The sequence below is a fragment of the Puma concolor genome, chromosome D4 (genome assembly GCF_028749965.1).
Source record: "Puma concolor isolate L17-30 chromosome D4, mPumCon1.1.hap2, whole genome shotgun sequence".
Taxonomy (NCBI): Eukaryota; Metazoa; Chordata; class Mammalia; order Carnivora; family Felidae; genus Puma; species Puma concolor.
The window spans coordinates 73,137,174-73,164,994 of record NC_141679.1 but is presented as its reverse complement, the minus strand read 5'-3'; the positions used below and the strand labels follow the sequence as shown (position 1 = coordinate 73,164,994).

The following is a 27,821-nucleotide window of genomic DNA, read 5'->3' as shown; positions in this document are numbered from 1 at the left end:
ATCACGTGGCTGAGCCCTGCTGAGACCCTGACCTCCTGTTTTGTTTCAGCCCTCAAGCTTCATATCCTTTGCTGATTCCACATCTTCTTTGTCTTCTGTACCTTCACACTTCCTTCTCACTTGGCATGACACCTCTGTGCTTTGATGAAGCAGGGCAAGGCCTTGGGGCTGATTCCTGATTTTCCCCATATCCATGCATATGGCCCTCAAAGAATGGGGGGCCCAGCACTTCTGGGCTGATTGCAGAGGCACGAGTTTCTCCTTTGAGTTAATGAGGATACAACATGGTTTGTAATGTCTACTAATAACAGAGCCTTTCTCTAAAGCTGGCCAGCACTTTTTTTTATTGTTTCTTTTGTTTTTTTTAATATAATTTATTGTCAAATTGGTTTCCATACAACACCCAGTGCTCATCCCAACAGGTGCCCTCCTCAATGCCCATCACCCACTTTCCCCTCTTCCCCACCCCCATCAACCCTCAGTTTGTTCTCAATATTTAAAAGTCTCTTATGGTTTGCCTCCCTCCCTCTCTGTAACTTTTATTTTCCCCCCTTCCCCTCCGCCATGATCTTCTGTTAAGTTTCTTAGGATGCACATATGATGAAAACATATGATATTTGTCTTTCTCTGCCTGACTTATTTCACTTAGCATAATACCCTCCAGTTCCATTCATGTTGCTGCAAATGGGGTGGCCAGCACTTTAAGGTTGACAAGGTTTTCTGTAAACATTGTCTCATCTGATCTTTAGAAATTCCTTCTGAAGTGGTTAATAGGTTATTTCTCATTTCACATATATTCTATTTACAAGTAATAATGGGTATTATTTCCCATTAAGAACCAGAGAGAGGAAGTGACTTACCTTGTGTCACTAGCTTATGTATCAAGATGAGAACCCAAAGCACTTTCTAGAAGGCAAATTCCATGTAGAAAGAACCCTTGTGAGTACTGGAGGTGGGAGGCAAGTAGGAAACCTGGAGGGCCCAGAAGCACACAATAGGGTCCAGGATCCATCCAGAAGAATATTTATTGTTGCTGAGCCAACTCTTCCGCTTTTAAGATTTTTCTAAATAGAACCCAGTCTCACCTCTGCAAAGTGGAGAGTGTTTGAGAAAGTTTTGACATAAGTTGGAACACAGATTAGGGCATTCAGGTGAGGAACCGCACACAAGTTTTGTTGCACCGCTGTCTCTGAATTTTTAGCAGGGGTCTGGAGACAATTCTGAGGCCACGTCCAGACCTGGCAGGAAAGTGTGCCGTGAGTGACTCATGGCCTCTGCTGTGAGCGAGGGAGGGTACAGTGGCAGCACACTTTTCCTGTGGTTATCTTTTGTGTTCCAGGTAATCATTTGAAACAGATTTTCTGACACCCTCACTACATACTGACAATTTAAAACATTTAGGAAAACAGTATTGACTTCCTTGCTGCGTGCAACAAATCTCTTGTGTTATCCTTTTGCCAAGTAAATGCCATTGAAATATGTCACTTGCAAATGGAGTCATTGCAGCGTGAATGATGACGCTCTTGTAAGACTGACACGGGCTGGTGAAGCACGAGCTTTAGAATCAGAGAGACTTGGGTGAGTTTTGGCCGAACCACTTGGGAATTGTGTAACCAGCTCTAAACTTCTCTGAACTCCAGTTTCCTTCTTTAGTAGGGAATGAGATTGTTTTCATCCTGTGGACTTATTGTGAAGATTTAATGAGATAATGATATAAAGCACTTGGTGCTGTGCTTGATGTAAAGTACCTGCCAGATAAGTGTTCACCATCAGAATAAGAGGTCATAAGCTAGTAGGGAGCAGCAGGTAGTGTTTCTAACTTAAAAATGTAATATCTTTGTGAAATTTCCTACCACATAGTGGGAAGATCTAAAATCCTCCAGCTTTCATGTTGCCTGATCTATTAGTTTTCAATTCAAATATTCTGTTTACAAGTAGAGCATTAAAAGCAAGAGGTTTTTTTTTTTTTAATTTTTTTTTAACGTTTATTGATTTTTGAGACAGAGAGAGACAGAGCATGAACTGGGGTGGGTCAGAGGGAGAGAGGGAGACACAGAATATGAAACAGGCTCCAGGCTCTGAGCTGTCCGCACAGAGCCTGATGCGGGGCTCAAACCCATGTACTGTGAGATCATGACCTGAACTGAAGTCAGACGCTTAACTGACTGAGCCACCCAGGCGCCCCGGAAGAGGTTTTAAAAAATATATATATATTTTTTAGTGTTTATTTACTTTTAAGAGAGAGACAGAGCGCGAGCGGGGGAGGGGTAGAGAGAGAGGGAGACACAGAATCGGAAGCAGGCTCCAGGCTCTGAGCTGTCAACACAGAGCCCGATGCGGGGCTCGAACTCACAAACTGTGAGATCATGACCTGAGCTGAAGTCAGACGCTTAACCGACTGAGCCACCCAGGCGCCCCAGAATGAAGAGTTTTAATGTCATATTTTTGAAAAAAAGAAAGATTCACACGCTGCTCAAAGCATCTACAGCCATTATCCCATCTACAAATGGAAGATCCTTAAGAGAGATACGCTGATAAATTCTTTGTTTCTTCCCAGCACTCACACTTTCACCTCCTCCGAAGGAGGTTCCCATACCAGACACTATTTCTTGACAATCAGTATTGTTATGTGAAATGGAAATTTTTTTTTCTTCCAAGTGAGCCTCTATGAATATGATCTGAAGGAAATGTATTGTTAGCCAAAGCTAACATTCATGGAAGACTTTAGAATACAAAATACATCAAAAAGTTATTTTTTTTCCCCTTTTGCCTTGAGGGCAAGTGGACTTTTTGGTACTAATGAGCTCATTAGCTTAGTTACAGCAGTTAATAAGCTACTCTTGAGAATGTGCTTCATGGCATCCTATAACCCTCCCACTTTCCTTTGATGATGGCAATACCATTTTCTAAATGCAGGTTGCCACATACTGAGATGTTAGATTCCAACCCCCCACGTTGATCATATATGAAATTTAGTACTCCAGTGATCTTGGAATGAGGCTCTAATTCCATGTGGGCAAATTAGGAGCATGCCATAAAGTGCATGAAACTTTGTCGCAAGGTTACATTTTTCAGCCCCATTCCTTAGGCCATATTTCATACATATGTGCATCACAAAGATTAATGTTTATAATAATATTAATAGCTCACATGACTGCAGGGGTTATTTTAAAAATATGGGCTATAGGTACAGCCCATGAAGAGCTTACCATTAAGAGGTGGGGGAAGAACATTTTTACAAATGAAGAAAATAGAGGGCTAAGTGCTGAATTATCTGATACAGAACATGAGTATAGTGTAGACTCTGATGTTAACCTGACCATCTGGACCCTTACAACCTGCCATGTCACACAAATTTCTAGGCAATATGTAATTCTGCTTTGACTCTAAGGCACAACAGAGACATTTCTGTTATTGTTGTGTAAATGAAACTAACTTTAATATGATTTTCTTTAGTTTTCATATTTGTTGCTGCTTCTCTGCCAGAGCTCTCCATCTACAAATTTATTTCTCTGGGAAGACTTTTTTGGAGTCAATATCAGTATGTGGAATAGGTCTATCATTCCTTCCCCTGGCAGTTGGCAAAACGTCTGCTCAATTTATGGACATTATTGGTCATTTTTTTTTTTTTTTTCATTCTCAGCTTGGGTATTTATTGGTCTCTAACTCAGTCTTAGATGACGCCTTAGATTACTATGTTATTTCTGAAATCAATCACATTATTGTGCTGATGTTCATAATAGGAAGCAGCCAATGGGGATGAAATTTGTGATGCAGTCAGCTGTTGACTAGATGCCATAAATCTCCTATACCTTTCATCAAACAGATGAACAGATTTCCTTCCAGAATATTTTCTTGGGTTGAATATTAAAGCTAGTAATGTGGGTAAACATTTTTACCTTCAAGATATGAAATAGAGTGTGAATGTGGTCCTTGAAATTGGCACAGCACATCTTCCCCCTGGGGAGACCAGTTTTGCAGTTGATTATTTGAATAAAATCACAGATATAGGAGGACAGTAGGGAAGAATTCCCAGCCATGTTCATAATTAGTTGACTGTATTGCTGATACATATCCAAACGTTGTTCCTTCATAATATAATTAGCCAGAGAAACGTGTGCTTAAATGAACACCCCTAATGCATATCTAATGCAAATTTGTGCTCTTTATTTTTCTTTCCTTTGGATATAAACTGTTTTTTTTTTTTAACTTTTTAAAAAATGTTTATTTTTGAGAGAGAGAGAGAGACAGAGACAGAGAGACAGAGCGTGAGTGAGGAAGGGGCAGAGAGAGAGGGAGACACAGAATATGAAGCAGGCTTCAGGCTCTGAGCTGTCAGCACAGAGCCTGACACGGGGCTCAAACTCACAAACCGTGAGATCATGACCTGAGCCAAAGTTGGATGCTCCACCGACTGAGCCACCCAGGTGCCCCTAAAGTGTTTTTAAATGGCTTATTTCCTTGTGATAGTGAAAGCTTTGGGCATTTCATGTAGAACCATATTTTTATTTACTTTATTATTACTTTTTAAAATTTATGTTAGAGAGAGAGAAAGAGAGAGAAAGTGTGCATGCACGTGAGCAGGAAAGGGGCAGGGAAAGAGGGAGAGTGAGAATCCCAAACAGGCTCTGTGCTTGCAGCCTGACGCGGGGCTCGAACTCACAAACTGTGAGATCATGACCTGAGCCGAAATCAAGACTCGGGCACTTAACCAACTGAGCCACCAAGGTGCCCCAGAGTCGTATTTTTATTACCACCTATTGTAACGTCTGTTGGGTTGATTTTGGGGGTATTTTTAAATAGCAGCCACCTGCTTTCTTGTGTACCATTTGTTCTGAGCAGAAGTGGCAGTAGCTGCCATGTCTCTCAAGCGTGGTGGGGATATCTGTGACAGGCCAGACCCCATCAGTACTAAGAAGGCTTCAGGGTATGACACTGATGCAGAGGTAAGTCTATTTCCAGCAGCTGTCTTGCTCTGGAAAAGCTCGTGGAGGCCAGATTTGGCAGAGGGAGTTGTTACACAACACTTCCATACTCATTTGAATGCTCCTTCATGCAGCCTTTTCTCCTGAGGTTTTAGCTAACCTCTAAGGTCAGTCCCAATCAGGGCTTCGAGTGGATCTCTTCATTGTGAGCCTTTCTAGATTTATTTATTTTTATTTTTTATTTTTTATTTTGAAAAGTTTATTTATTTATTTTGAGAGAGAGAGAGAGTGCATGCCCGAGCACATGCGAGTAGGGGAGGGGCAGAGAGAGAGGGAATCCCAAGCAGGCTTCGCACCCTCAGCACAGAGCCCGACGTGGGGCTCGAACCCATGAACAGTGAGATTGTGACCTGAGCCGAAGCCAAGAGTTGGATGCTTAACTGACTGAGCCACCCAGGTGCCCTGAGGCTTTCCAGATTTAATGGACCTGGACTTTGGGACCATACATCCCATGGCTTGAATGCTGGCTCTGTCTTTTACTATTGGTGTGACTTTTGAATGTGACTTAAGCTCTTAGGAGCTCTTAGGGGCTCTTAAGCTGCATATTCATATCTATAAACTACATGAGAAAAAACCATCTACCTTGCAAGGTTTTCTGTGAGAAATCAGTCAGATAGTATATATCTAATAGACTGATGTTGAGTAGGATTTCAGTGGATGCTGTCATGATTAAAATTATTGAGGTTTGGGGCACCTGGGTGGCTCAGTCGGTTGACCGTCCGACTTTGGCTCAGGTCATGATCTTGCAGTTCGTGAGTTTGAGCCCCGCATCGGGCTCTGTGCTGACAGCTCAGAGCCTGGAGCCTGCTTTGGATTCTGTGTCTTCCTCTCTCTGCCCCTTCCCTGCTCATACTCTGTCTCTCAAAAATGAATAAACATTAAAAAAAATTGTTTTTTAATAAAAGTAAAATTATTGAGGTTTGAACAGAATTCCCTGGTACAAAACTGATACTAGTTTTTGTGAGTCTTTTACTCTCTTTTCATCTACTTGGTGTTTGGTAGGTGTGAGTTACCTCTGTTGGATAACAAACACAGAGGTAATGTATACCTGTCTTGTTATTTATACTTATAACGTACTGAGGTTTCCTTCCTCAGGGTCTTTGCTCATATCAAAGTAACATTTGTTGCATCTCGAACAATGATAAAGTAGTAGTGTGCTATTAATGAACAGTTCTTTAAGTATTTACTATGTAAAACATATAATTTTTTAAAAGAAATTTATGATTGTTTTATTTATCTTATTTATTAATTTTTTTTTTTTTTTTTTTTAGTGTGTATTTTTGAGACAGAGTGTGAGTGGGAGAGGGCAGAGAGAGAGACACACAGAATCTGAAGCAGGCTCCAGACTCTGGGCTGTCAGCACAGAGCCCGATGCGGGGCTCAAATCCACAAGCTGTGAGATCATGATCTGAGCCAAAGTTGAATGCTTAGTCAACTGAGCCAACCAGGAGTCCCTAAAACATACTATTTTAAGTAGGCATTGTGGGGGTGCAAGAGATTGTAAAATAAAGAGTCTGTCCTTTACGAACTGGCCATATTTTGGGAAGACATAATATATTCATAGAAAGATGTTAAACCCTCAAGCATGTGATGATAAACGGTAGCTGTTCATACTAGTATTCCATTTAGGTTCTCAGCTGAGGGTGTGCATAAAAAACAAACTTGGAACCTTGTAGAAATGTGGTTGCCAAGAACCCAACTCAGTACTACTGATTCGGAAGAATTATCTCTGGGGAAGGGGAGAGGCTGTGAGGCTCCAGATGGGTGTTTTTCCAAAGCCCCATAGGCAAGTCAGATGTACACCTTCTGTTTAGAACTATGTGTTTAATCCAAGCCATGCTAGAATCCTCTCTCAATATCTCTTGCCAAGAGACTCTCCAACTTGAGTAGCTGTGGAATGGGAAGGCATAGAGTCACGAGCCCAGGTTGTCTACCACTAGGCACCTTCCTGAGTTGCCGAACCTTAGTTCTTAGAGACCAAGCTATTGATGTCTCATCAACTCCCAAATTAATATTTTTGGTATTAGTTTTTTTATTTAAAAAATTTTAAAGTTTATTTATTTTGAGAGAGAACGAGAGAGAAAGAGAGAGAGAGAATGAGCAGAGAGCATGAGCAGGGGAGGGGCCGAGAGAGAGGGGGGAGGGAGAAAATTCCAAGCAGGCTCTGCGCTGTCAAACTCACAAACTGCAGAGATCATGACCTGAGCTGAAACTAAGAGTCAGACACTCAACTGATCGAGCCACCCAGGCTCCCCATGTTTTTGGTATTAATTAAAAAAAAATCTTGTATTCCCAACAAAAGCCACCATGTCTTCCATTATTCTTAGTTGTGTCCAAGGATGGAAGGCAGTTTAGTTATCTTCTGTATTCTTATACCTTTAGAATCTGTGCTTCTCCCTTAATCCAATTATCTATCACTGGATTCCTTCCCACTGTCTCCAATGTGCTGTTTAGAATTCCAGTTTCAAGGTCCATAAACCTGCATCACCTACACCCTCAATCTCTTCACTGCTGTTCCCTCTATTTCCTGCTATAACTGAACCCTGGTTTTAACTGGAAGATATTTTAGATGTCAACAATGACTGGGCAGCCTTATGAAACATTAACCACCTGTTCGGTTGGCTGCTCATGTACACACAAATATACTTGTGTCTTGGAGTGTTTTGGGCTGGTTGATATGTCTAAAGGTTTGATGCTTTGAAGGGAAAAACATGATGAGGGCCAAGAAGCCTTGTGTCTGGTAAACATGTAAGAAAAGGGAATTAATCTCTGTGGGCGAATATGGGACTTGTGAGGTAGGCAGGGTTGGAGGATTTATGAAATGACCATCTGGTTCTGGTCCCATAACTGCTCATGATTTGAATCTGCACTGACCAGAGACTAACTCCTTTTTAAAAATCTCGGAATCAAGTGACTGGTCAGGTGGGTTGAGCTGTTGTAATGAAGTTCTTACGATAACTTCAGTGACAACAGATGAAAGCCTGTTCTGGGAGGCCTCCCTCAGGGAAATAACTCTGGGGTTCTGCAACAGTCCAAGCATCCATAATGGGATGGAGGCAAGTGCAATTCCATGAAATCTACCTGTTCTGTATCAGAAGCTCGTTTAAGAGAAGCCACCTACTTCTAAGGCCAAGAATGGTCTTTGGGGAGTAGGGAACAGATCATACCATTTTCCTCTATCTTGAGTGCATTATCTCAATAAATGCCCTTATATTTTAAAAGCCTGGATGTCAAGAGTGCTTAATTTTCTTGGCTTTCTACAGACTGGGGAGAAAACTAAAAAGCAGGATGAATAACAAAAGTTGTATATATTTTTTCCTCTGTATTTAGGTATGACCGGGATTGTTGGTTGCATTTGAGATTATTATGACCTCCTTATTTTATATTTATTATGCTTTCTTTAATAAAATGATATCTGTAAACTCCCCATAACTGCATGAGAAATTTAGCATGTTCATTTCTTCCCTTTGCCTCATTGTTCAGGGTTTTTGAAATAATTTGGAACTTTAGTTTCAAATTATTTTTTTTTACCTTGTTCAACTTTATTTATTTAAAAAATTTTTTAGTATTTATTCAGTTTTGAGAGAGAGAGAGTGCGAGCCGGGGAGGGGCAGAGAAAGACTTTCTTTTACATGAGGTAGAGTTTGGCTGGGTCTAAAATGGTAACATCAAAATCCATTTACTTCAGATAGTTTCTGTAAATATTCTAGTGTCTTCTAGTAGTTAAGAGTTGCAGAGAAGAAATTTCATATCAATTTTGTAATGTCAGGCCTGCCTCCCTCTTTGCAGCTGATTTTTTTTCTTTGAAAGATACTTATAAATTGAATGTTTAGACTATACTTTCCTTATTAATTTGCTTTACAAAGTTCAAATATTTTGTTTATATTTCATTTAATATTCAATTGGCAAGAAAACTACATCTATTATCTATTATCATCTATTTTGGAGTTTGTGATCTGATGATACATGGTAGAAGGTACTTGAAAATGTTAATATTTAATAGAACCCTGGGATGGATTATTTCACTGAACAAGGAATTCTTCATAATGTAAATAGTCTTATAATTGGAACATTTTCTTTAAAAATTTTTTAATGCTTTATTTTTGAGAGAGAGAGAGAGAGAGAGAGAGGGAAGGGCAACGAGAGGGGGAAGGGCAGAGAGAGGGGGAGACACAGAATCCGAAGCAGACTCCAGGCTCCGAGCTGTGAGCACAGAGCCTGATGCGGGGCTTGAACTCTTGAACTGCGAGAGCATGACCTGAGCTGAAGTTGGACACTTAACCGACTGAGCCACCCAGGCATCCCTAATTGGAACATTTTCTATGTATACATGTTTGTAAATTTCATTAAAGTCAGGTATATCTATTTTCTCTACTTCTGAACAATCTTATTTTGTATGTCTGCAACTGGATTATTTGATGGGGTTCATGTTTTCTCTTTTCCCAGATGAATGGACTCTATCATTACTAAATGTATCTTTTTTAAAAAAAAATTTTTTTTTTTTTAATTTTTTTTTTTTCAACGTTTATTTATTTTTGGGACAGAGAGAGACAGAGCATGAACGGGCGAGGGGCAGAGAGAGAGGGAGACACAGAATCGGAAACAGGCTCCAGGCTCTGAGCCATCAGCCCAGAGCCTGACGCGGGGCTCGAACTCACGGACCGCGAGATCGTGACCTGGCTGAAGTCGGACGCTTAACCGACTGCGCCACCCAGGCGCCCCTAAAAAAAATTGTTTTTAATGTTTGTTTATTTATTTATTGAGAGAGAGAGGGAGAGAAACAGAGTGAAAGCTGGGGAGGAGCAGAGAGAGAGGGAGACACAGAATCCGAAGCAGGCTCCAGGCTGAGCTGTCAGCGCAGAGCCCGACATGGGGCCCGAACCCATGAACCGAGAGATCATGACCTGAGCCAAAGTCGGACGCTCAACTGACTGAGCCACCCAGCCGCCCCTACATGTTTATTTCTAAAATATGAATTATAAGGATAGAAGTTGGGGGTCATAACTAGTGCTTTGCTACTTCCCATTGCAGAGATCAACTGTGGCCGTCCTCCGGAAGTGCAGCATGCGGTCCTGGTGGGGAATCACAGCTCCAGGCTGGGCAGTATGGCTCATTACGTCTGTCAAGAGGGCTTTGAAAGCCCTGGAGGAAAGATCATTTCCATTTGCACAGAGAAAGGCACTTGGAGAGAAAGTCCTTTGACATGCACAGGTATAGACTCCGTTCTGTGGGGCTTTTGTTTCCTGGCAGCAAATGGCCAGCAGGAGCGTGGGACCTGGAGCCATTCCATTGCTCCCTCTGTGTACTGCTTGGCTGTGCCATTTACTTGAGAGGGCACCTGGTTTTAGGTTTGTCAGCTAAATCCTGAAGATTTAGGGGGTAGATTGGGAAAATAGGTTGGATAGAAAGTTTTGTGCATCCATCTTTTGAAACTCACCTTAAATCACAGTGAGTCCTATCTCCTCTACTTGGCCGGCTGAGAAATTTTTCTCATGAACCGTTTTCTCAGGGGGGCCTACTTAAGAGTCCTGTGTAGGGCACGTTGACACCTTTTCAGAGAAAAGGTGGTGTAATAGATAAAGAGGTTTTTAATGTTTATTTTTAATTAAAAAATTTTTTTTTTATTTTGAGAGAGAGAGTTAGCGGAGGAGGGACAGAGAAGGAGAGAATCCCAAGCAGGCTCTGTGCTGTCAGCACAGCGCCCAAAGTGGGACTCGAGCTCATGAACCATGAGATCATGACCTGAGCCGAAATCAAGAGTTGGACACTTAACTGACTGAGCCATCCAGGTGCCCCTATTTTTAAATTTTCAGTTGTGGTAAAACACACACACAACATAAAATTTAGCACCTTAATCATTTTTAAGGGTTAAGTATATTCACGTTGCTGTGCAACCAATCTCCAGACCCTTTTCATCTTGCAAACCTGAACCTCTGTACCCATTAAACAATGTCTCCCCTCCACTTCCTCCTCCCCATAGCACCAGCATTTTACTTTCTGTTTCTGTGGGTTTGACTAATTTAGATACCTCATGTAAGCAGACTCATGTAGTATTTGCCCTTCTGTGCCTGGCTTACTTCACTTAGCATAATGTTCTGCAGGTTCATCCATGTTGTTGCAAATGATGGGATTTCCTTCTTTTTAAAGGCTAAGTAATATTCCACTGCGTGTGTTTACATTTTGTCTATCTGTTCATCCATTGGTGGGCACTTGTGTTGCTTCCACCTTTTGGCTATTTGAGCATGGATATACAGATATCTCTTTGAGACATCTAAGAGTTATTTAGAGGAAGTGAGGCAAGCTGTCTCATGGGGTGCTGAATTAAACATTTGGGGAAACGTTCCTGGCCCTGAGCCACTTCCGGCGTCACTTTTGGAGAGAGCTGGGCATAGCTTCTGGACCCTCAGCTGTTTGCTTCACTGCTCACCCTGCTCTGCCTCCGCCATCCAGAGTTCAGTGGGGATACAGGGATTAGTCACTACTTGAAAAACCAGTGGGTCTGCATGGGGCATAGTAAGCTATTAATTAGCTGATGCTTGTAGAGCACTTTGAAGAACAAACATGTTATGTAACTGCTAATTATAATTACCGTCCTCAGCCTGCCACCTTTCACGGAGTCTGTGGCTCCAGCTGCAGCTGTTTCCTTGGGTTTATGCAAGCTTTGATTTAAGGAGAGAAAAGGCATTTTCCCTGAGAGCTGTGATCTTTCTGTGAGGAGGCCTCTATGCCCTCAATCAAGATTGGCAGCTAAATTCAATTTCCGCAGATAAAGGGGGTGATTTGCATGCTGATGAATTCACGGTGCAGTGCACACGATCTGGGTGGGTAGGTAGGAGAGGCTTCTGGAAATGTAGTGAGAAACGCTGATTGCCATGGCTCTTGCCCGGCCGAACTCCCTTCTTCCTTCTTTTCCCTGTTTTCACCGATTTCTTCGCACCTCTTCTGTACCAGCTCCCTGTGTGTATTTTGTGTTTACCTTCTTCAGTGTCCATTTCTGGGTCTTCTTCCCGTCTTCTGCTTTCCTGCCTAACCTCCGAATGCCTTCTCCCTCTGCTCTCTGTTTTCGTTCTGTTTATCCCTCTTTTTATGTTTGAATGTTTTGTTCCAAGTTGGGTGGAATAATTTATCTTCACTTTACCTGGGTTGTTTTTAGTTAAAAATATTTTTGGAGGCCCTGTTTCTTTGGATTAGCAGCATGGATCTGTATATGTTTTTAATGGAGTGTGGACTCCGGCAAGGTGGTGGGACTTTTTTTTTTTTTCTTTAAGGCCAGTTTGGACTGGCAACTCCAGACAGCTGAGAATTAGGCAACCATTTTAGTGTCTGGAAAAACCCCAGGTGGAAGCTTGATGTTTAGTGGGTTGGTTTACCTCAAGATCAAAGAGGCTGATTCATTCTTGATAAGACTGTGCCTGGCTTTCATTCTGTTCAGGTCATTTGGCTTTTCATGTTTAGAATCTGAGTTAATAATTATAAAGTGGATGCTCACTCACGCCGTGCTCTCAGAAGGGTAATATCTCTATTGAAACACAGACTGTTTATCTGCTGGGATCTGTTCTGAGCCCCCTAACCTGACTCAGGTCCTGACTCCTCTAGGCTGCCTATGAGCATCTGCCCCTCTGTTTTGTTGTTGATCTTCCTTTTCAGCCTGGTGAGTGCTCACATGAAGCTCTAATGCAATTATGGAAAAGAAAGATGGAAAAGAAAGGTCAGCTGGAATAAATGGACACATTTATATAAAAGCCACATGGCTTGGATTTGTTTGAATACGTGTATGAAGTTTGGCTGTCAAGCATTATACGTGCTGTTGATTGTGTACTGACTTAGATGCCCAGGGCTCTGCTAAGGGTCTTAATGCTTGGTTTCATTTTGTCCTCAAGAAAACCCTATAAAGTAAGTATGTTACATTTCATTTCGTAGATGAGTACTCTGAGACTCATAAAAGTTCAGCAACTTTCACAGGGTCATTCAGTAACTAGTAAATGGCAGAGACAGGATTTGAACTTAGGTCTGGAAGCCTGGAACGCCCACAGTCTCTCTCCTACCAGTGTTTCCCAAGCTTGAATTATTTGAATGCCCCCCCCCACCCCCCGCCGATAATGTTTACCATAGCAAAAGTATTATTTAATAAATTTCTTTAAAAAAACACAAAATTTAAAATTATAATTTAAATTTATTTTTTTATAGTTTTTTTTTTTTTAATGTTTATTTATTTTTGAGAGAGAGAGAGAGAGCACAAGCGAGGCAGGGACAGAGAAAGAGGGAGACGTAGAATCTGAAGCAGGCTCCAGGCTCTGAGCTGTCAGCACAGAGCCTGGTGCCGGGCTCGAACTCACAGACTGCAAGATCATGACCTGAGCCGAAGTCAGGTGATTAACCGACTGAGCCACCTAGGTGCCCCAGTATAATTCAAATTTATTGATCAAAGAAACTTTGTAGTATGTGTGATATTATGAGTTGGATGACTATGTGTATTTTTTCTAATATACAAAGAAGTCGATGCAAGCAAACATATAAATTTATTCATGTGCCACAAGAAAATCATCCTGAGGTGTACAATGCTTTTTAGGAAAGCACTACCCTAAGCCATGCTATTTCTACCTATTTTATGTGACTTGAAAAAAGGAAAAGAAATATCGAAGAACTCTTACAGCCAAGCATGTACTTATTCAAAGTAGTCACTTTGATTTCAGTGATGCTGCCATTATCGAAATGTGTCGGGTAATTTCTGCCTTTGGAGGTAGTTTATGAGTCATATTAGAAGATCAGTCACTTACCTTTTGAAATCAGATACTGATTTTGACTAGAAGTGACACTGAGCTTGACCATCTGCTTGGGTTACCTCAATTTATTCTCTGTGAGCTTTTACTGTTTCTAAAAATAGAGAAAAAGGATATAAAATTGGAAACCAAGAGAGTATGCTGGATTAGTCCCTGTCCACACTGAGATTTCTGAAGGAATAGTCTATGCCCACTTTCTCTGTCTGCACCCACACTGCTTCTCCACTCAGCCTCCTGAAGGAGAATCAGGCATCCAACACCCTCACTCCACGGTGGCTCTCTCGCCAAGGTCCACTAGTGACCATGTGCCAAATTCATGTTCTAGTTTCAGTCCTCATTCCTCTTAACCTTTCCACAACATTTAGCATTGTTGATCAGATATCCATATCCATCCACTCAATCAACCAAATAATAAATATTAAAAAAAAATACAAGATAGTCTATTAGGTTCTGGGAATAGAGAGATTAACCCAGTCTTTGCCATCATGGAGCTCACATTCAGGAGAGATTCAGGAGACATTAAGGAGACATTAAGTAACCAGACAAAATTATTTAGTTACAAATGTGGTAAGTACTGCAGAGAAATACTTGATGCTAGTAGAATACTCATATATATATATGTGTGTGTGTGTGTGTGTATGTATACATACACACACACACATTTACATACATATATATACACACACACACACACATACATACATACACACATGCATGTACCACATAAAGAATCCAAAGCAAACCAAAGGTACTTTATTTCCTACTGAAGCTTTGGTTCCCCAAATCTAGTGAATAGTTCAACTGGATGGTGTGGGGCCCTCCTTTTTTTTTTTTTTTTTTTTTTTTAAGCCAGAGAGGCCTAAGTGTCCTATAACTGGACAAGGCAAAGGCCTGCTCTGCCCGCAGTCAAACCTCGGATCTCATCATGACGCTGTGGGCACTCTGTCAGGGGACAAAGAGCCATGTGAGAGAAGAAAGAGATGGAGGTTTTCCCTGGTGCCGTGATGATCTGCTCCAGGTCCTTCTTGGGCCGGAGGTGAGGAGGTTGTGGGGAACTGGTGGCAAGGAAGGGAGATAACTTTCGAGGAAGTGGACACTCCTTCAGATCTTCCTTCCCTGACTTCCAGGCACCCACCAGCCAGCCTCCTCCTCCCTCTCTTCTGCTCTTTCTCCTGTAGGTTCCCGTTGGGTTCCATGTTTCCCAGCATTCTGCCTTTGGGCTCATCTCTGTGTCCTCCCTGGACGTTCCACCTGCACCCACAGCTTCAGTGACCATCCACACATGGCTGACTCTCAGGATTATTTCTCCCCTGGATATTCTGCAGATAACTCCTATCTGGCATGTTCTGAACACACTCATTAGTCTTTTCCTCACAAACCCAGGGTAGCCCTCCCTGTGTTTCTCCGGAGAACAATAAAAGGCAATCCATTCAGACTGTCAAGCTCGAAAACTGGCAGTCAGCCTCAACTCCTGACTGTCCTTATCGCTCACCTCCTGTTGTGTCTCCCTCAGAAGTGTCTCATGGCTTTAAACACAAGGCCCTGAGACCATTCCTCCCCTTCTTTGCTGAATAACCTCTGCAGTGCCTTGGCTCTTGGCTTTGGAGTCGGACAGGCCTACTTTTGAATCCTGACTTGACAGCTTACAACCCATATGACCTCTGGCAGGTTACTTAACTTCTCTAAGCCTCATGTCTATAAAATGGACACAATAATGTCAAGCTCATGGGCTTATTTTAAATTAATTCTTAATATATTAAAAATTTTTTTTTAATATTTATTTTTTTGAGAGAGAGACAGAGCATGAGCAGGGGAGGTTAGAGAGAGAGGGAGACATAGAATCAGAAGCAGGCTCCAGGCTCTGAGGTGTCAGCACAGAGCCTGATATGGGGCTCGAACGCATGAGAGGTGAGATCATGACCTGAGCTGAAGTCGGATGCTTAACCAGCTGAGCCACCCAGGTGCCCCTAATTCTTAATATATTTTTTCTAGTTTTATTGAGAAATAATTGACCTACATCACTGCATAAGTTTAAGACGTACACCGTGGTGGTTTGACTCACGTATATGGTGAAATGATTATCATGGGGTTATTTTGAAAATGAAATAAATGACACTTTTAAAGTACTATACATACTGTCAGACCCATAGTAATTACTCAGTAAGTGTTCACTGTTGCTTCTTATGACTGCTGTTAAAATGAGATCTTTTTTTTTGTAAGTTTATTTATTTATTTTTGAGAGCGAGAGAGAGAATAAGGCGGGGAGGGGCAGAGAGAAGGAGAGATAGAATCCTAAACAGGCTTTGCACCATCCGCACAGAGCTGGATGCGGGGCTCAAACTCACGAACTGTGAGATTATGACCTGAGCTGAAGCTAGACACTTAACCAACTGAGCCACCCAGGTGCCCCAAGATGAGATCTAGTCTTTAAAGATCTATCAGTGTTTGCCATATTGTAAGTGCTGAGTAAAGAGTATCCTGTTCTTACAACCTCCAGTTCTACTCTGGTGTCTACTTCAACAAATACCAGAATCATCTTTCTAAAAAAAAAAAGTTCCATTATTTTCCTGCTTTTGCTCACGGGAGTAAGTCTGCACTTAGTCTGCCGGGCAGGATCGAGCCCAGTCTGTTCTGTCTACGTCTACAGCCTCATTTCCTGTCATTCGCCCTTCTCAGTGCCTTATGCTTCTCTGTCACTCAACACCGTGAATATGCCACACCCTCCTGTAGCTCCAGACCTGCGTTAGGTTCGCTCTGCTTGGGTGTCTTCCCCCCTCTTTAGCCATTCGTCCCTTAAGGTCATGCCCTCCACAAAGCCAGCTTCCCCAGGTCTTCCAATGACAGTGGGTGGCTCCTTTCTCTCTACCCTGTGGTACTTGTGTGTAACTTTGTTCTAAGATTTATTGAGTTGTACTTACCTGCATCTATGTCTGCTCCCTCCGTTAGACCACGCATTCCCAAGGGAATGTTCTGATATGTTCTGATCATTGTCACAGCCCAGTGTCTGGCATGGGAGGATTCATCATTCAGTGAATGGTGAATAAAGAACCCTGGAGCCAGTTCCAAAGAGAACTTCCAGAAATGTTTTCAGTTATCAGTACTGTTAGAATGAGGGCATCTCTTTTAAAAAGGCAGCATTAATGTGGATATTTAATACCTGATGTGTTTATAAAGAGGTCTTTCCACCTGGTGACACCTGGAGGGAAAAGCAAGCATGTTTTGTTAAACGGCCCCTTGGGATGAAATATCTGACATCCCCGTAATCAGATCTCGGTCCATCCGTGCAAGAGAGCACGGCACAGGCAGGAGGCAGATGGCAATTTTGAGATGTCATTTGCTGTTGTCATAGTGAATGAGCAGAAGGGAAGGACAAGGAAGGAAACTTTCATGTCTCCTTTCTAATCTCTGCTTGGATAGCAGGGGGGTCCTGAGTGAGAAGAACATTTGCCTCACTGGCGGTCAGAGACAAGGTGGGGGGTGGGATGTTTCCTTTTCTTTCTGGACCAGGTGGTGAGTTGGTATCAGAGTGATGTGTGAGTGAGCAGGGGAGTCCAGGGCTCCAGGGACTTTGAAGGGTGATGGGGAGGGAAGGGTCCCGGAGTATTTGGGGCTTGTTCACGCTAATGAAAGACTGGCACCAACGTCATCTTCATGCTCCTCAGGGCGGCAAACAGATAGGATCTTTACATCTCTTAGGATACTCATGTCCACAACTGGAATATTTCTTTGATTTCATTTTATCTGTGCTCTGGGAAAAGCATTGATGTAGAGACCCAGGAATGCTTTAGACAGCCATAGGTGATCCTCTGGTGTCTCACCAGAAATTTGCCTGTTTTCCTCTCTCTGCCTGTATTTACTCTCACTTACTGATGGCTGACCTGGGTTTACCCGAGACCCAGTAATGCTGCTGATGGGGTGATTTAGTAAAGATGTAAAATCTTCTTTGGCAAAGAGATCATCCGTAGATCACAGTCTGATGGTGGCATTGGTTGTGAGTACAGGGGAAATGAGTCAATCCTACAGGTACCCAAGGTACAGGTCAGGCTCTCTTTCCCATGTTGGAGGCTGAGAAGGGAGAGAGACAGGGGATGAGATGAGGGGAGGCATCTTCTGAGGTGGGGAATTCTCTTTCTCACCTTTCTTGTAATCATTCTCCTCCTCCTCCTCCTCCTCCTCCTCCTCCTCCTCCATGTTCATTCACTTTTGAGAGAGAGAGAGACAGAGTCAAGCAGGGGAGGGGCAGAGAGAGAGGGAGACACAGAATCTGAAGCAGGCTCCAGGCTCCAAGCTGTCAGCACAGAGCCCGATGCGGGGCTTGAACCCACAAATGGCCATATCATGACCAAAGCTGAAGTCGGACACTTAACCCCCTGAGCTACCCAGGTGCCCCTTTCTCACTCTTCTTGATGGGAGTCTTATCTTGGGTTTCCCAGAAAGCAGAGCCTGTGGCACAGGGCTTATATTTATTACACAAGGGGGAATGACACCCTGGGAAGCAGGAGTGGGGTAAGGTGAGTAAAGCAGGGGAGGAAAGAGAGCCAGTACAATCCCTTGCAAACTGTGTTACCTCAGAACCAATGCCCTCATATGGTTTCCCACACTGCCAAATTTATTACATGAAATACAATATTCAAGCAGAACAACTTGAAGAAATCTGTGGCTTTCTGATAGATCAGAATTAAATAGCTTCAGTTAGAGGAGCCCCAGAATTATCCAGGGACCTTGTGGGGAATTTATGTAGTTTACCCCACACTGCTGCTGAAGAATGGCCCTGTGTGTGGTGATGCATGTCATTTCCTTGTTGGGAACAGCAGTGACCTGGAAATAAGAGCATTGTGTCAGCCAGGTCAGATGGGGAAGCCAGAAACAGATCTTACCTATGTGGCTGCAGGGAAGATTCAGGGCTCAGCTCTGGGCCTCTCCATCCCACATGAGTGGAACGCCAGTGGCATCCAGTGGCCTGCCAGGCCAATCACAGGTTGGAGTTCTTACCCACACTCAAGTGGCTATCCGTCTTTTCTTTTCCTCCAAGTCAGGTAATGGGCCAGGCCCATCTTTAGATGAAGATGAATTGGGTGATTGGCCTGGGGCAGCTCGAATTGCCTGATTTGGCTTCTGAATCAGAGCATGAATGGTGATTAGCCGAGTTGTCAGCTGCACAGATAAACTACGTCCATCATGATTGCCATTGGGATTTTTCCAAAGCCCATTGATGCATTTTGTGAGTGGACTCTCTTTTTCTGTTTTAGAAATAATTGCAGAAGTTAATGATGTATCAGTGTTTAATAACAGCTGTGTGAGGTGGCAAATAAACCCAGGAAGAACAGTCTCCAAGATTATCTATGTGGTAAGTAAAATGATCAACATTTTCTTGACAGGGCAGAAATAGTATGCGACAGGAACGTGACTTGGAGGGACTTCCTGCTCTAAGGTCTTCTCAGTCTAATTGTCTGATTGTCCTTTTAAAAAGTGATCAGAATTTTTAACATAGTCTGGTGTATTTTATTTTACATTCTGTGTTTAATATATTTGTCATTCGACAGAGTATATGTGTGGGGGATATATTTATATTTGGCATCATCACTATCGCTTGTTTCCAAGCACTTGTATTTCACTCCTCCAGAGGGGGCCTGGAAGCATCTGCTGACTGGGTGACAGGATGCAGAGAGTGGCTCTCAGGTTGTGACTGCCTCCTTGATGGCTGGTCATTCATGTCATTTTATGTCACCTCTTAGGGTGAGACTTCATCATCAGATACCCGATAGCAGAAACTTAACCTATTCATCTCCCCTGGGTGCGCAGTGTAGTAGGGGGATGGGATCCAGCCCCACAAAGTGTCTCTCTCTGTTGTTTTTTTATTTCTTTAATTTTTTAAATGTTTATTTGTTTTTGAGAGAGAGAGGGACCAAGACTGTGAGTGGGGGAGGGGCAAAGAGAGAGGGAGACACAAAATCCCAAGTAGGCTCCAGGCTCTGAGCTGTCAGCACAGAGCCTAATGTGGGGCTCGGACTCACGAACCGTGAGATCATGACCTGAGCCGAAGTCGATGCTTAACCAACAGAGCCACCCAGGCGCCCCTTTCTATTGTTTTAACTGGAGTCATGGTGGGTTCTTTTTTCTTTCTCTCTCCCAAAGATACACATAAAAGGACAACGGTTGCACCCTGTGGAATCAGTTCATGAGGAGACCGTCAACTTGACCACAGACAGCAGGACCCCCGAAGTGTGCCTAGATCTGTACCCAGGCACCAACTACACCGTGAGCATCTTCACCGCCCTGCCCACACGCTCCGTGCCCACCATCATTGGGTTCCAGACAGCTGGTAGGTAGAGGTGAAGTCTCATTGCCTCCTAGGAAACGTTAAGCACAGGATGTGGGGAAGTGTACTTCAGAATCAACTGGGCATGAGAGTTCCCACTTATTTTCTGAGATCTGTAGCCAGGAGGATGCAGTTACTCCAGGGGTCAGAACCAGTGCAGATCTAGTAAGAGAGATTCCTCTCTTACTGATGCACCGATGTATTGTTTCACAGCTGGGTCCCTGGTTGAAATGGAAAGTAATGAGACATTTAAAAGAGGAGAACATTTGGTGACAGTACAGCCAATTCCCAATTATCCAAGGAAGTAGAGAGTAGCCATGTGGCTTATCTTTGGTCAGAAAGGGCAAGGTCATTTCTTACTCTTGGCTATAAGAGAGGAGGAGCCAGAGAGGGTGACCCAGCAGCTTTCCATCTAGGTAGGAAACTGACCCCAGGACTGGTGAGGGGTGGGAATCAAGTTGACAGTGAGTGAGTGGATAGGGAAGAGGCAGCCCTAAGATGCAGGAAGGGAGATATTAAGTGAGAAGAGAAGTGGACAGGAAGGAGTTTCAAAAAGTAGTAATAAACCTCACTGTACATAGTTATCACATGATTTTTACAACAATATTGTGACAATTATAATAAATTTTTTTTCGTAATTTTGGTTATGGGGTGTCAGGACTGATTAAATACCTTATAAGCAAATCTCAAGAAGCCTTTAGTGTCATTTATTATTTTGGGTGAGTGGAGGTGGTTCTCAACTAGCTGTTTGATGTCCCACTTAAAATGTACCTCAGCCTTCGGGTATTACTACCACCAGGAACTGGAAAGTGACATGGATTTGGCAGAAATAATCGAATAGTCTGCTGATCTTAACAATAGAAAGCCAGATATGAAATTACACAGATTAGATTCCTAAGGTACTTATATATAAAAAACCCAAAATATTTCTTTCTAAACAAATAATACGTAGGGAAAGATGTTGTAGAATTAATATAACTAGAGAATCTTAGTCAAAATTAATGATAAACTGCTGTGGGTTTAGTAGGAATAGGTCTTATTGGGGCATATTTCTCACATCCAATTTTGGCTCAGGTTGTGAGTTTGAGCCCCGCATCGGGCTGTTTACTGTCGGCACAGAGCCTGCCTCAGATCCTCTGCCCCTTTCTCACTCTGCCCCTCCCCCACTTCTTTCTGAAAAATAAATAAACATTTAAAAAGGAGTATGTCTTCTTCTCTTTTTCATAAGTTTTAAATTTTAATACAGTACAGTTAACATACAGTGTTACATGAGTTTCAGGTGTAAGATACAGTGATTCAGCAATTTTCTACATTACTTAGTGCTCATCACGATAAGTGTATTCTTTTTTTTAATGTTTTATTTATTTTTTTTGAGGGGGGAAGGGGCAGAGAGAGGGACAGAGGATCCAAAGCAGGCTCTGCACTGACAGCAGTGAGCCTCTGCACTGACAGCAGTGAGCTGATGTGGGTCTTGAACTCACGAACCATGAAATCATGACCTGAGCCGAAATCAGCCACTTAACCAACAATAAGTGCATTCCACGATAAGTGTACTCTTAATACCCTTCACCTGTTTCATCACCTCCCTCCTCTCTGGTAACCGTCAGTTTGTTCCCTATACTTAGGAGTCTGTTTCTTGGTTTCTCTCTCTCTTTCCTTTTGTCATTTGTTTTGTTTCTTAAATTCTACATATGAGTGAGATCATATAGTATTTGTGTTTTTCTGATTTATTTTACTTAGCATTACACTCTCTAGCTCCATCCATGTCATTGCAAATGGCAAGATTTCATTCTTTTTTATGGTTGAATAATATTCCTCTGTGTGTGTGTGTGTGTGTGTGCGCGCATGTGCATGCACGCATGCCACATCTTTATCCATTCATCAGTCAACAGATACTTGGGCTGCTTCCATGTCTTGGTATTGTAAATAATGTTGTGATAAACATAGGGTTGCACGTATCCCTTTGAATTGGTGTTTTTGTATTTTTGGGATAAAATACCCAATGATGTGATTACTGGGCCATAGGGGTAGTTCAGTGTTTAACTTTTTGAGGAACCTCCATACTGTTTTCCACAGTGGCTTCACCAGTTTGCATTCCTACCAACAGTGCATGAGGGTTCCTTTTTCTCCACAACCTCAGTAACACTTGTTGTTCCTTGTTTTGTTGATATTAGCCATTCTGACAGGTGTGAGGTCATATGTCATTGTGGTTTTGATTTGTATTTCCCTGGCGATGAGTGATGTTGAGCATCTTTTCATCTATCTGTTGGCCATCTGTATGTCTTCTTTGGAGAAATGTCTGTTAATGTCTTCTGCCCCTTTTTAAATTAATTGGGTTATTTGTTCTTCGGGTATTGAGTTGTATCAGTTCTTTATATATTTTGAATACTTTTTATTGGTATGTCATTTGTAGATATTTCTCCCATTCTGTTGGTTGCCTTTTAGTTTGGTTGATTGTTTGCTTTACTCTGCAGAGATTTTCATTTTGATGTAGTCCCAGTAGTTTATTTTGTTTTTGTTTTCCTTGCCTTAGGAGACATATCTAGAAAAATGTTGCTATGATTGATGTCAGAGAAATTACTGACTGTGCTTTCTTATAGGATTTTTGTGGTTTCAGGTCTCACATTTATTTATTTAAAAAAAATTTTTTTTTGATGTTTTTATTTATTTTTGAGACTGTGAGAGACAGAGCATGAACAGGGGAGGGTCAGAGAGAGAGGGAGACACAGAATCCGAAACAGGCTCCAGGCTCTGAGCTGTCAGCACAGAGCCCGACATGGGGCTCAATCCCATGAACCATGAAATCATGACCTGAGTTGAAATCAAAAGTTGATGTTTAACTGACTGCATCACCCAGGTACCCCACAATATTTGTTCCTTCAACCCATGACCATGGAATGTCTTTCCATTTATTTGTGTTATCATCAATTTTTTTTCATCAGGGTTTTATAGTTTTCTTTCACCTCTTTGGTTATGTTTAGTCCTAGGTATTTTATTGTTTTTCATGGAATTGTAAATAGGATTGTTTTCTTAATTTGTCTTCCTGCTGCTTCATTATTGGTGCAAAAGATTTCTGTACGTTGATTCTGTATCCTGTGACTTTGCTGAATTTATCAGTTCTAGCAGTTTTTTGGTGGAGTTTTTAGGGTTTACTATATGTAGTATCATGTCATCTGTAAATAGTGAAAGTTTTACTTCTTTGTTACCAATTTGGATGCCTTTTATTTCTTTTTGTCTGATTGTTGTGGCTAGGACTTTAAGTATTATGTTGAATAAGAGTGTTGAGAGTGAACATCCTTATCTTGTTCTTGACATTAGGGGAAAAGCTCTCAGTGTTTCCCCATTAGGGATGATGTTAGCTGTGGGTTTTTCATACGTGGCCTGTATTATGTTGAGGTATGTTCCCTCTAAACCTACTTTGCTGTGGGTTTTTTTTTATCATGAGTAGATGTTGTACTTTGTCAAATACTTTATCTGCATCTATTGAAATGATCATATGGTTCTTATACGTTCTCTTATTGATGTGATGTATCATGTTGATTGATTTGTGAATATTGAGATACTTTTGCATTCCAGGAATAAATCCCACTTGTTTGTGGTGAATGATTTTTTTTAATGCATTGTTCAATTCATTTGCTAGTATTTTCTTGAGGGTTTTTGCATCCATGTTCATCAGAGATATTGACCTGTAGTTCTCTTTCTTTTGTGGTGTCTTTATCTGGCTTTGGTATCAAGATGATACTGGCCTAATAGAATTAATTTGGAACTTTTCCTCCCTCTTCTATTTTTTGGAATAGTTTGAGAGGAATGGGTATTGACTCTTCTTTAAATGTTCAGTAGAATTCACCTGTGAAGCCATCTGGTCCTGGACTTTTGTTTGTTGGGAGTTTATTGATTACTGATTTAATTTCTTGGCTGGTTATTGGTCTGTTCAAATTTTCTATTTATTCCTGTTTCAGTTTTGGTAGATTATATGTTTCTAGGAATGTATCCATTTCTTCTAGGTTGTCCAGTTTATTGACATATAGTTTTCCTAATATTCTCTTACAAGAGTTTGTATTTCTCTGGTGTTGGTTGTTATTTCTTCTCTCTCATTTGTGGTTTTGTTTATTTGAGTCCTCTCTCTCTTTCTCTCTCTTTTTTTTTGGGGGGGGGAACGGTCTGGCTATAGGTTTATCAATTTTGTTGATCTTTACAAAGAACCAGCTTTCATTGTTCTGTTCTATTGTTTTTTGGTTTCTATATCATTTACTTCTACTCTAATCTTTATTACTTCCTTCTGGGTTTAGGTTTTGTTTGTTGCTCTTTTTCTAGCACCTTTAGGACTTAGGTTGTTTATGTGAGATTTTTCTTGCTTCTTGAGGTAGGACTGTATTATTATAATCTTGCCTCTTAGAATTGCTTTCCTGCATCCCAAGGATTTGGGGTCATTATGTTTTCATTTTTATTTATTTCCATGTAATTTTTGTTTTCTTTGATTTCTTGGTGGACCCCATTCATTGTTTAGTAGCATGTTATTTAACCTCCATGTATTTGTACCCTTTCCAAATTTGTTTTTTGTGGTTGATTTCTCATTTCATAGCGCTGTGGTCAGAAAAGATGCATGGTACAGCTTCTGTCATTTTGAATTTGTTGAGATTTGTTTTGTGGACTGTTATATGGTCTATTCTGGAGAAGGTTCCATGTGCACTTGCAAAGAATGTGTATTCTGCTGTTTTAGGATGGAATATTCTGAATATATCTGTTAAATCCATCTGTTCCAGTATATCATTCAAAGCCGCTTTTTCCTTGTTGATTTTCTGTATGAACGATCTGTTCATTGATGTAAGTGGGGTGTTAAAGTCCCCTCCTATTATTGTACTACTATTGATTAGTTCCTTTATGTTTGTTATTAACTGGTTTATGTATTGAGTGCTTTCATGTTGGGTGCATAAATACTTACAATTGATCTATTGTCTTGTAGGATTGTCCCCTTTATTATTACAAAGTGTCCTTCTTTGTCTCTTTTTACAGTCTTTGTTTTAAAGTCTTTTTCCATTTTAAGTATTGCTACTTCAGCTTTCTTTTGACGTCTATTTGCATGATAGATGTTTCTCCACCCCCTTGCTTTCAATCTGCAGGTGTCTATACGTCTGAAATGAGTCTCTTGTAGGCAGCATATAGATGGGTATTGTTGTTTAATCTCTTCTCTCACCCTATATCTATCGGTTGGAGCATTTAGTCCATTTACATTCAAAGTAATTATTGATAGATGTGTATTTACTGACGTTTTGTTACTTGTTTTATAGTTTTAGTTTTTCTAGGGAATAGGTCTTATTGAAAAGACTTCAAACTCGTGTGTCATTATTTAGTCAAAATGACAGCTTGCTGTTCAGTGTCAGCTGTTTTTACTAATACCCAGTCACCTCTACAAGGTAATTTCTCTCCAAGAAAAAGATGGTCTGTAGGGTCAGACAGACGTGGTTTGCATTTTAACTCTGCATTGAAGAGTTAGGTGACCATGGCTGAGTATTTAAATGTCTCCAGATCTCTTTCCTCTGCCTGAAATTTTAAGTGGAATTGGATTAAATTTGCAAGTTAATCTAGTGAGAATTGGGTTATATGGAGGCATCCCAACTGGGAAAAAGTACATTTCTACATTTACTCAATATTACTTAAGTTTTATCTTTTCTGTTCATATATGCACTGTTGTAAAGATTTGCCATTCTCTTCCTTTAGATCCTGCACATTTGGTGATCTGATCTCATTATAAGCTTCATGCTAGTTCTCTTAAAATGAATTGGGAAGTCTTCCATATTTTTTATGCTCTAGAAAAGTTTGTATCACTTTGGAATTTTGCCTTCCTCTAAAGTTGGACACATTTTCTCTTGAGATCGTTAGGTTTTATCCCTTTTGGGAGATAATTCTTTGATAACTTTGTTAATTTCTGCTATGACTTTTTTAAAAAATCTGTTTATGTTTCCTATAATTTCTTCAATTTTTTTTAATTTTTAAAAAAAGTTTAGTTTTTTATTAAAAAAAATTTTTTTTAGTTTATTTATTTTGAGAGAGAGAGAGAGAGAGAGAGAGAGGAAGCTCATGTGAAAGCAGGGAGAGGGGCAGAGAGAGAGAAGAGAGAGAATTGCAAACAGGCTCTGCATGCTGTCAGTGCAAAGCCTGAGGTGGGGCTTGAACCCATGAACCATGAGATCATGACCTTAGCTGAAATCAAGAGATGCTTAACTGACTGAGCCACCCAGGTGCCCCTATTTATTTTTGAGAGAGAGACAGAGAGTGCCAACAAGTAGGGAGGGGCAGAGAGAGAGGGAGATAGAGAATCCCAAGTATTCTTCATATTGTCAGCACAGAGCCTGACTCAGGGCTCGAACTCATGAACTGAACCATGAAATCATGACCTGAGTTGAAATCAAGAGTCGGACATGTAACTGACTGAGCCTCCCCAGCGCACCCTTCAGTCAATTTTCATTATTTGTATTTTCCTAAAAGAGTATGTTTGAGATTTTAAGTATATCAGTGGAATGTCATATGGAATATTTACTGACAATTCCTCTGGGGTTACAGGTTATATAACCCCAGGTTATTTTGATTCCTAATTTGGGTTTTCTCTCAAAAATTGATTAGCTTAGCTTGAGTTGTCTGTTTTATTACTGTTCCTTTCCCTGAAGAATAAACTCTTGGTTTTTTAAGTGTTTTTCTTTTTCTATGTCATTAATTTCTCCCCTTAGTTTTATTATTTCTTTCTCCTTGATTCTCTTAAGTTGGTTATATATTGTTCTATTAAGAAATTCTAGGGGCGCCTGGGTGGCGCAGTCGGTTAAGCGTCCGACTTCAGCCAGGTCACGATCTCACGGTCTGTGAGTTCGAGCCCCGCGTCGGGCTCTGGGCTGATGGCTCAGAGCCTGGAGCCTGTTTCCGATTCTGTGTCTCCCTCTCTCTCTGCCCCTCCCCCATTCATGCTCTGTCTCTCTCTGTCCCAAAAATAAATAAACGTTGGAAAAAAAAATAAAAATAAAAAAAAAAATAAAAAAAAAAAAGAAATTCTTCCACTGAATGTATAATTCAACATATTTCCATTTTTTCCTGTTTGAGCATAAAAGTCTTTAATGCTTCTGAACTTGAGCATTGGTAGAATTCCTTAGACGCTGATACATATTCTCTTTATCCTTACTTTCTAGGCATGATATAATTGTGATTCTGATTTTCTCTTTGATTGATTTTCTCTTTGGTTGAAGAAATGTTTATGAGTGTGTTAATATATGTTCTCTTTATGTTTACTTTCAAAGCATTACATAATTGCTATTTTGATTTCCCCATTGACTGAAGGATTAATTGTAAGTGAATTATACAAGTGGCAGGTTTTCTTTTTGTTTTTTTTTTAACATTTAACTTTGTTGTTAATTTCTAGTTTTATTACATTTTGGTATTTTTGGGGGGGACTTATTGACATTTTCTTGGGGCTTATTATTTGGGAAAGTTTTGTGATCATGTTTGCTTGTGAGTAGAGTAAGATCTGGTCTTCAGTCAACTTTATTAATAAAGTTATTCAGATCTTCTATTTTTTGTTGTATTATTGGTTTTTGGTTACTTGGATCGCCATTTTTCTCAGTTTCTCTCAGAAATCCTAATTGTTTTCTTTCACACATTTTGATGTTATGATATTTATGTCTTAATTGCAGATTCTAACTTTCATTAATAATAAATGGCTTACTTTAACCTGTATAATATTTTTTGCCTTGG

The 27,821-nt window shown here is 41.0% G+C and overlaps 1 protein-coding gene across 1 annotated transcript in view; it reads left to right on the top strand.

The window, feature by feature from the left end:
- The window catches only part of SUSD1 (sushi domain containing 1), a 138,715-nt gene that overhangs the window by 36,171 nt on the left and 74,723 nt on the right, over positions 1 to 27,821 (top strand). The window contains exons 7-9 of the mRNA XM_086683946.1: positions 10,017 to 10,196; positions 19,015 to 19,112; positions 19,901 to 20,087. Of these exons, the coding sequence (XP_086540072.1) occupies positions 10,017 to 10,196; positions 19,015 to 19,112; positions 19,901 to 20,087 (465 nt within the window). The remainder of the gene's footprint in view (positions 1 to 10,016; positions 10,197 to 19,014; positions 19,113 to 19,900; positions 20,088 to 27,821) is intronic.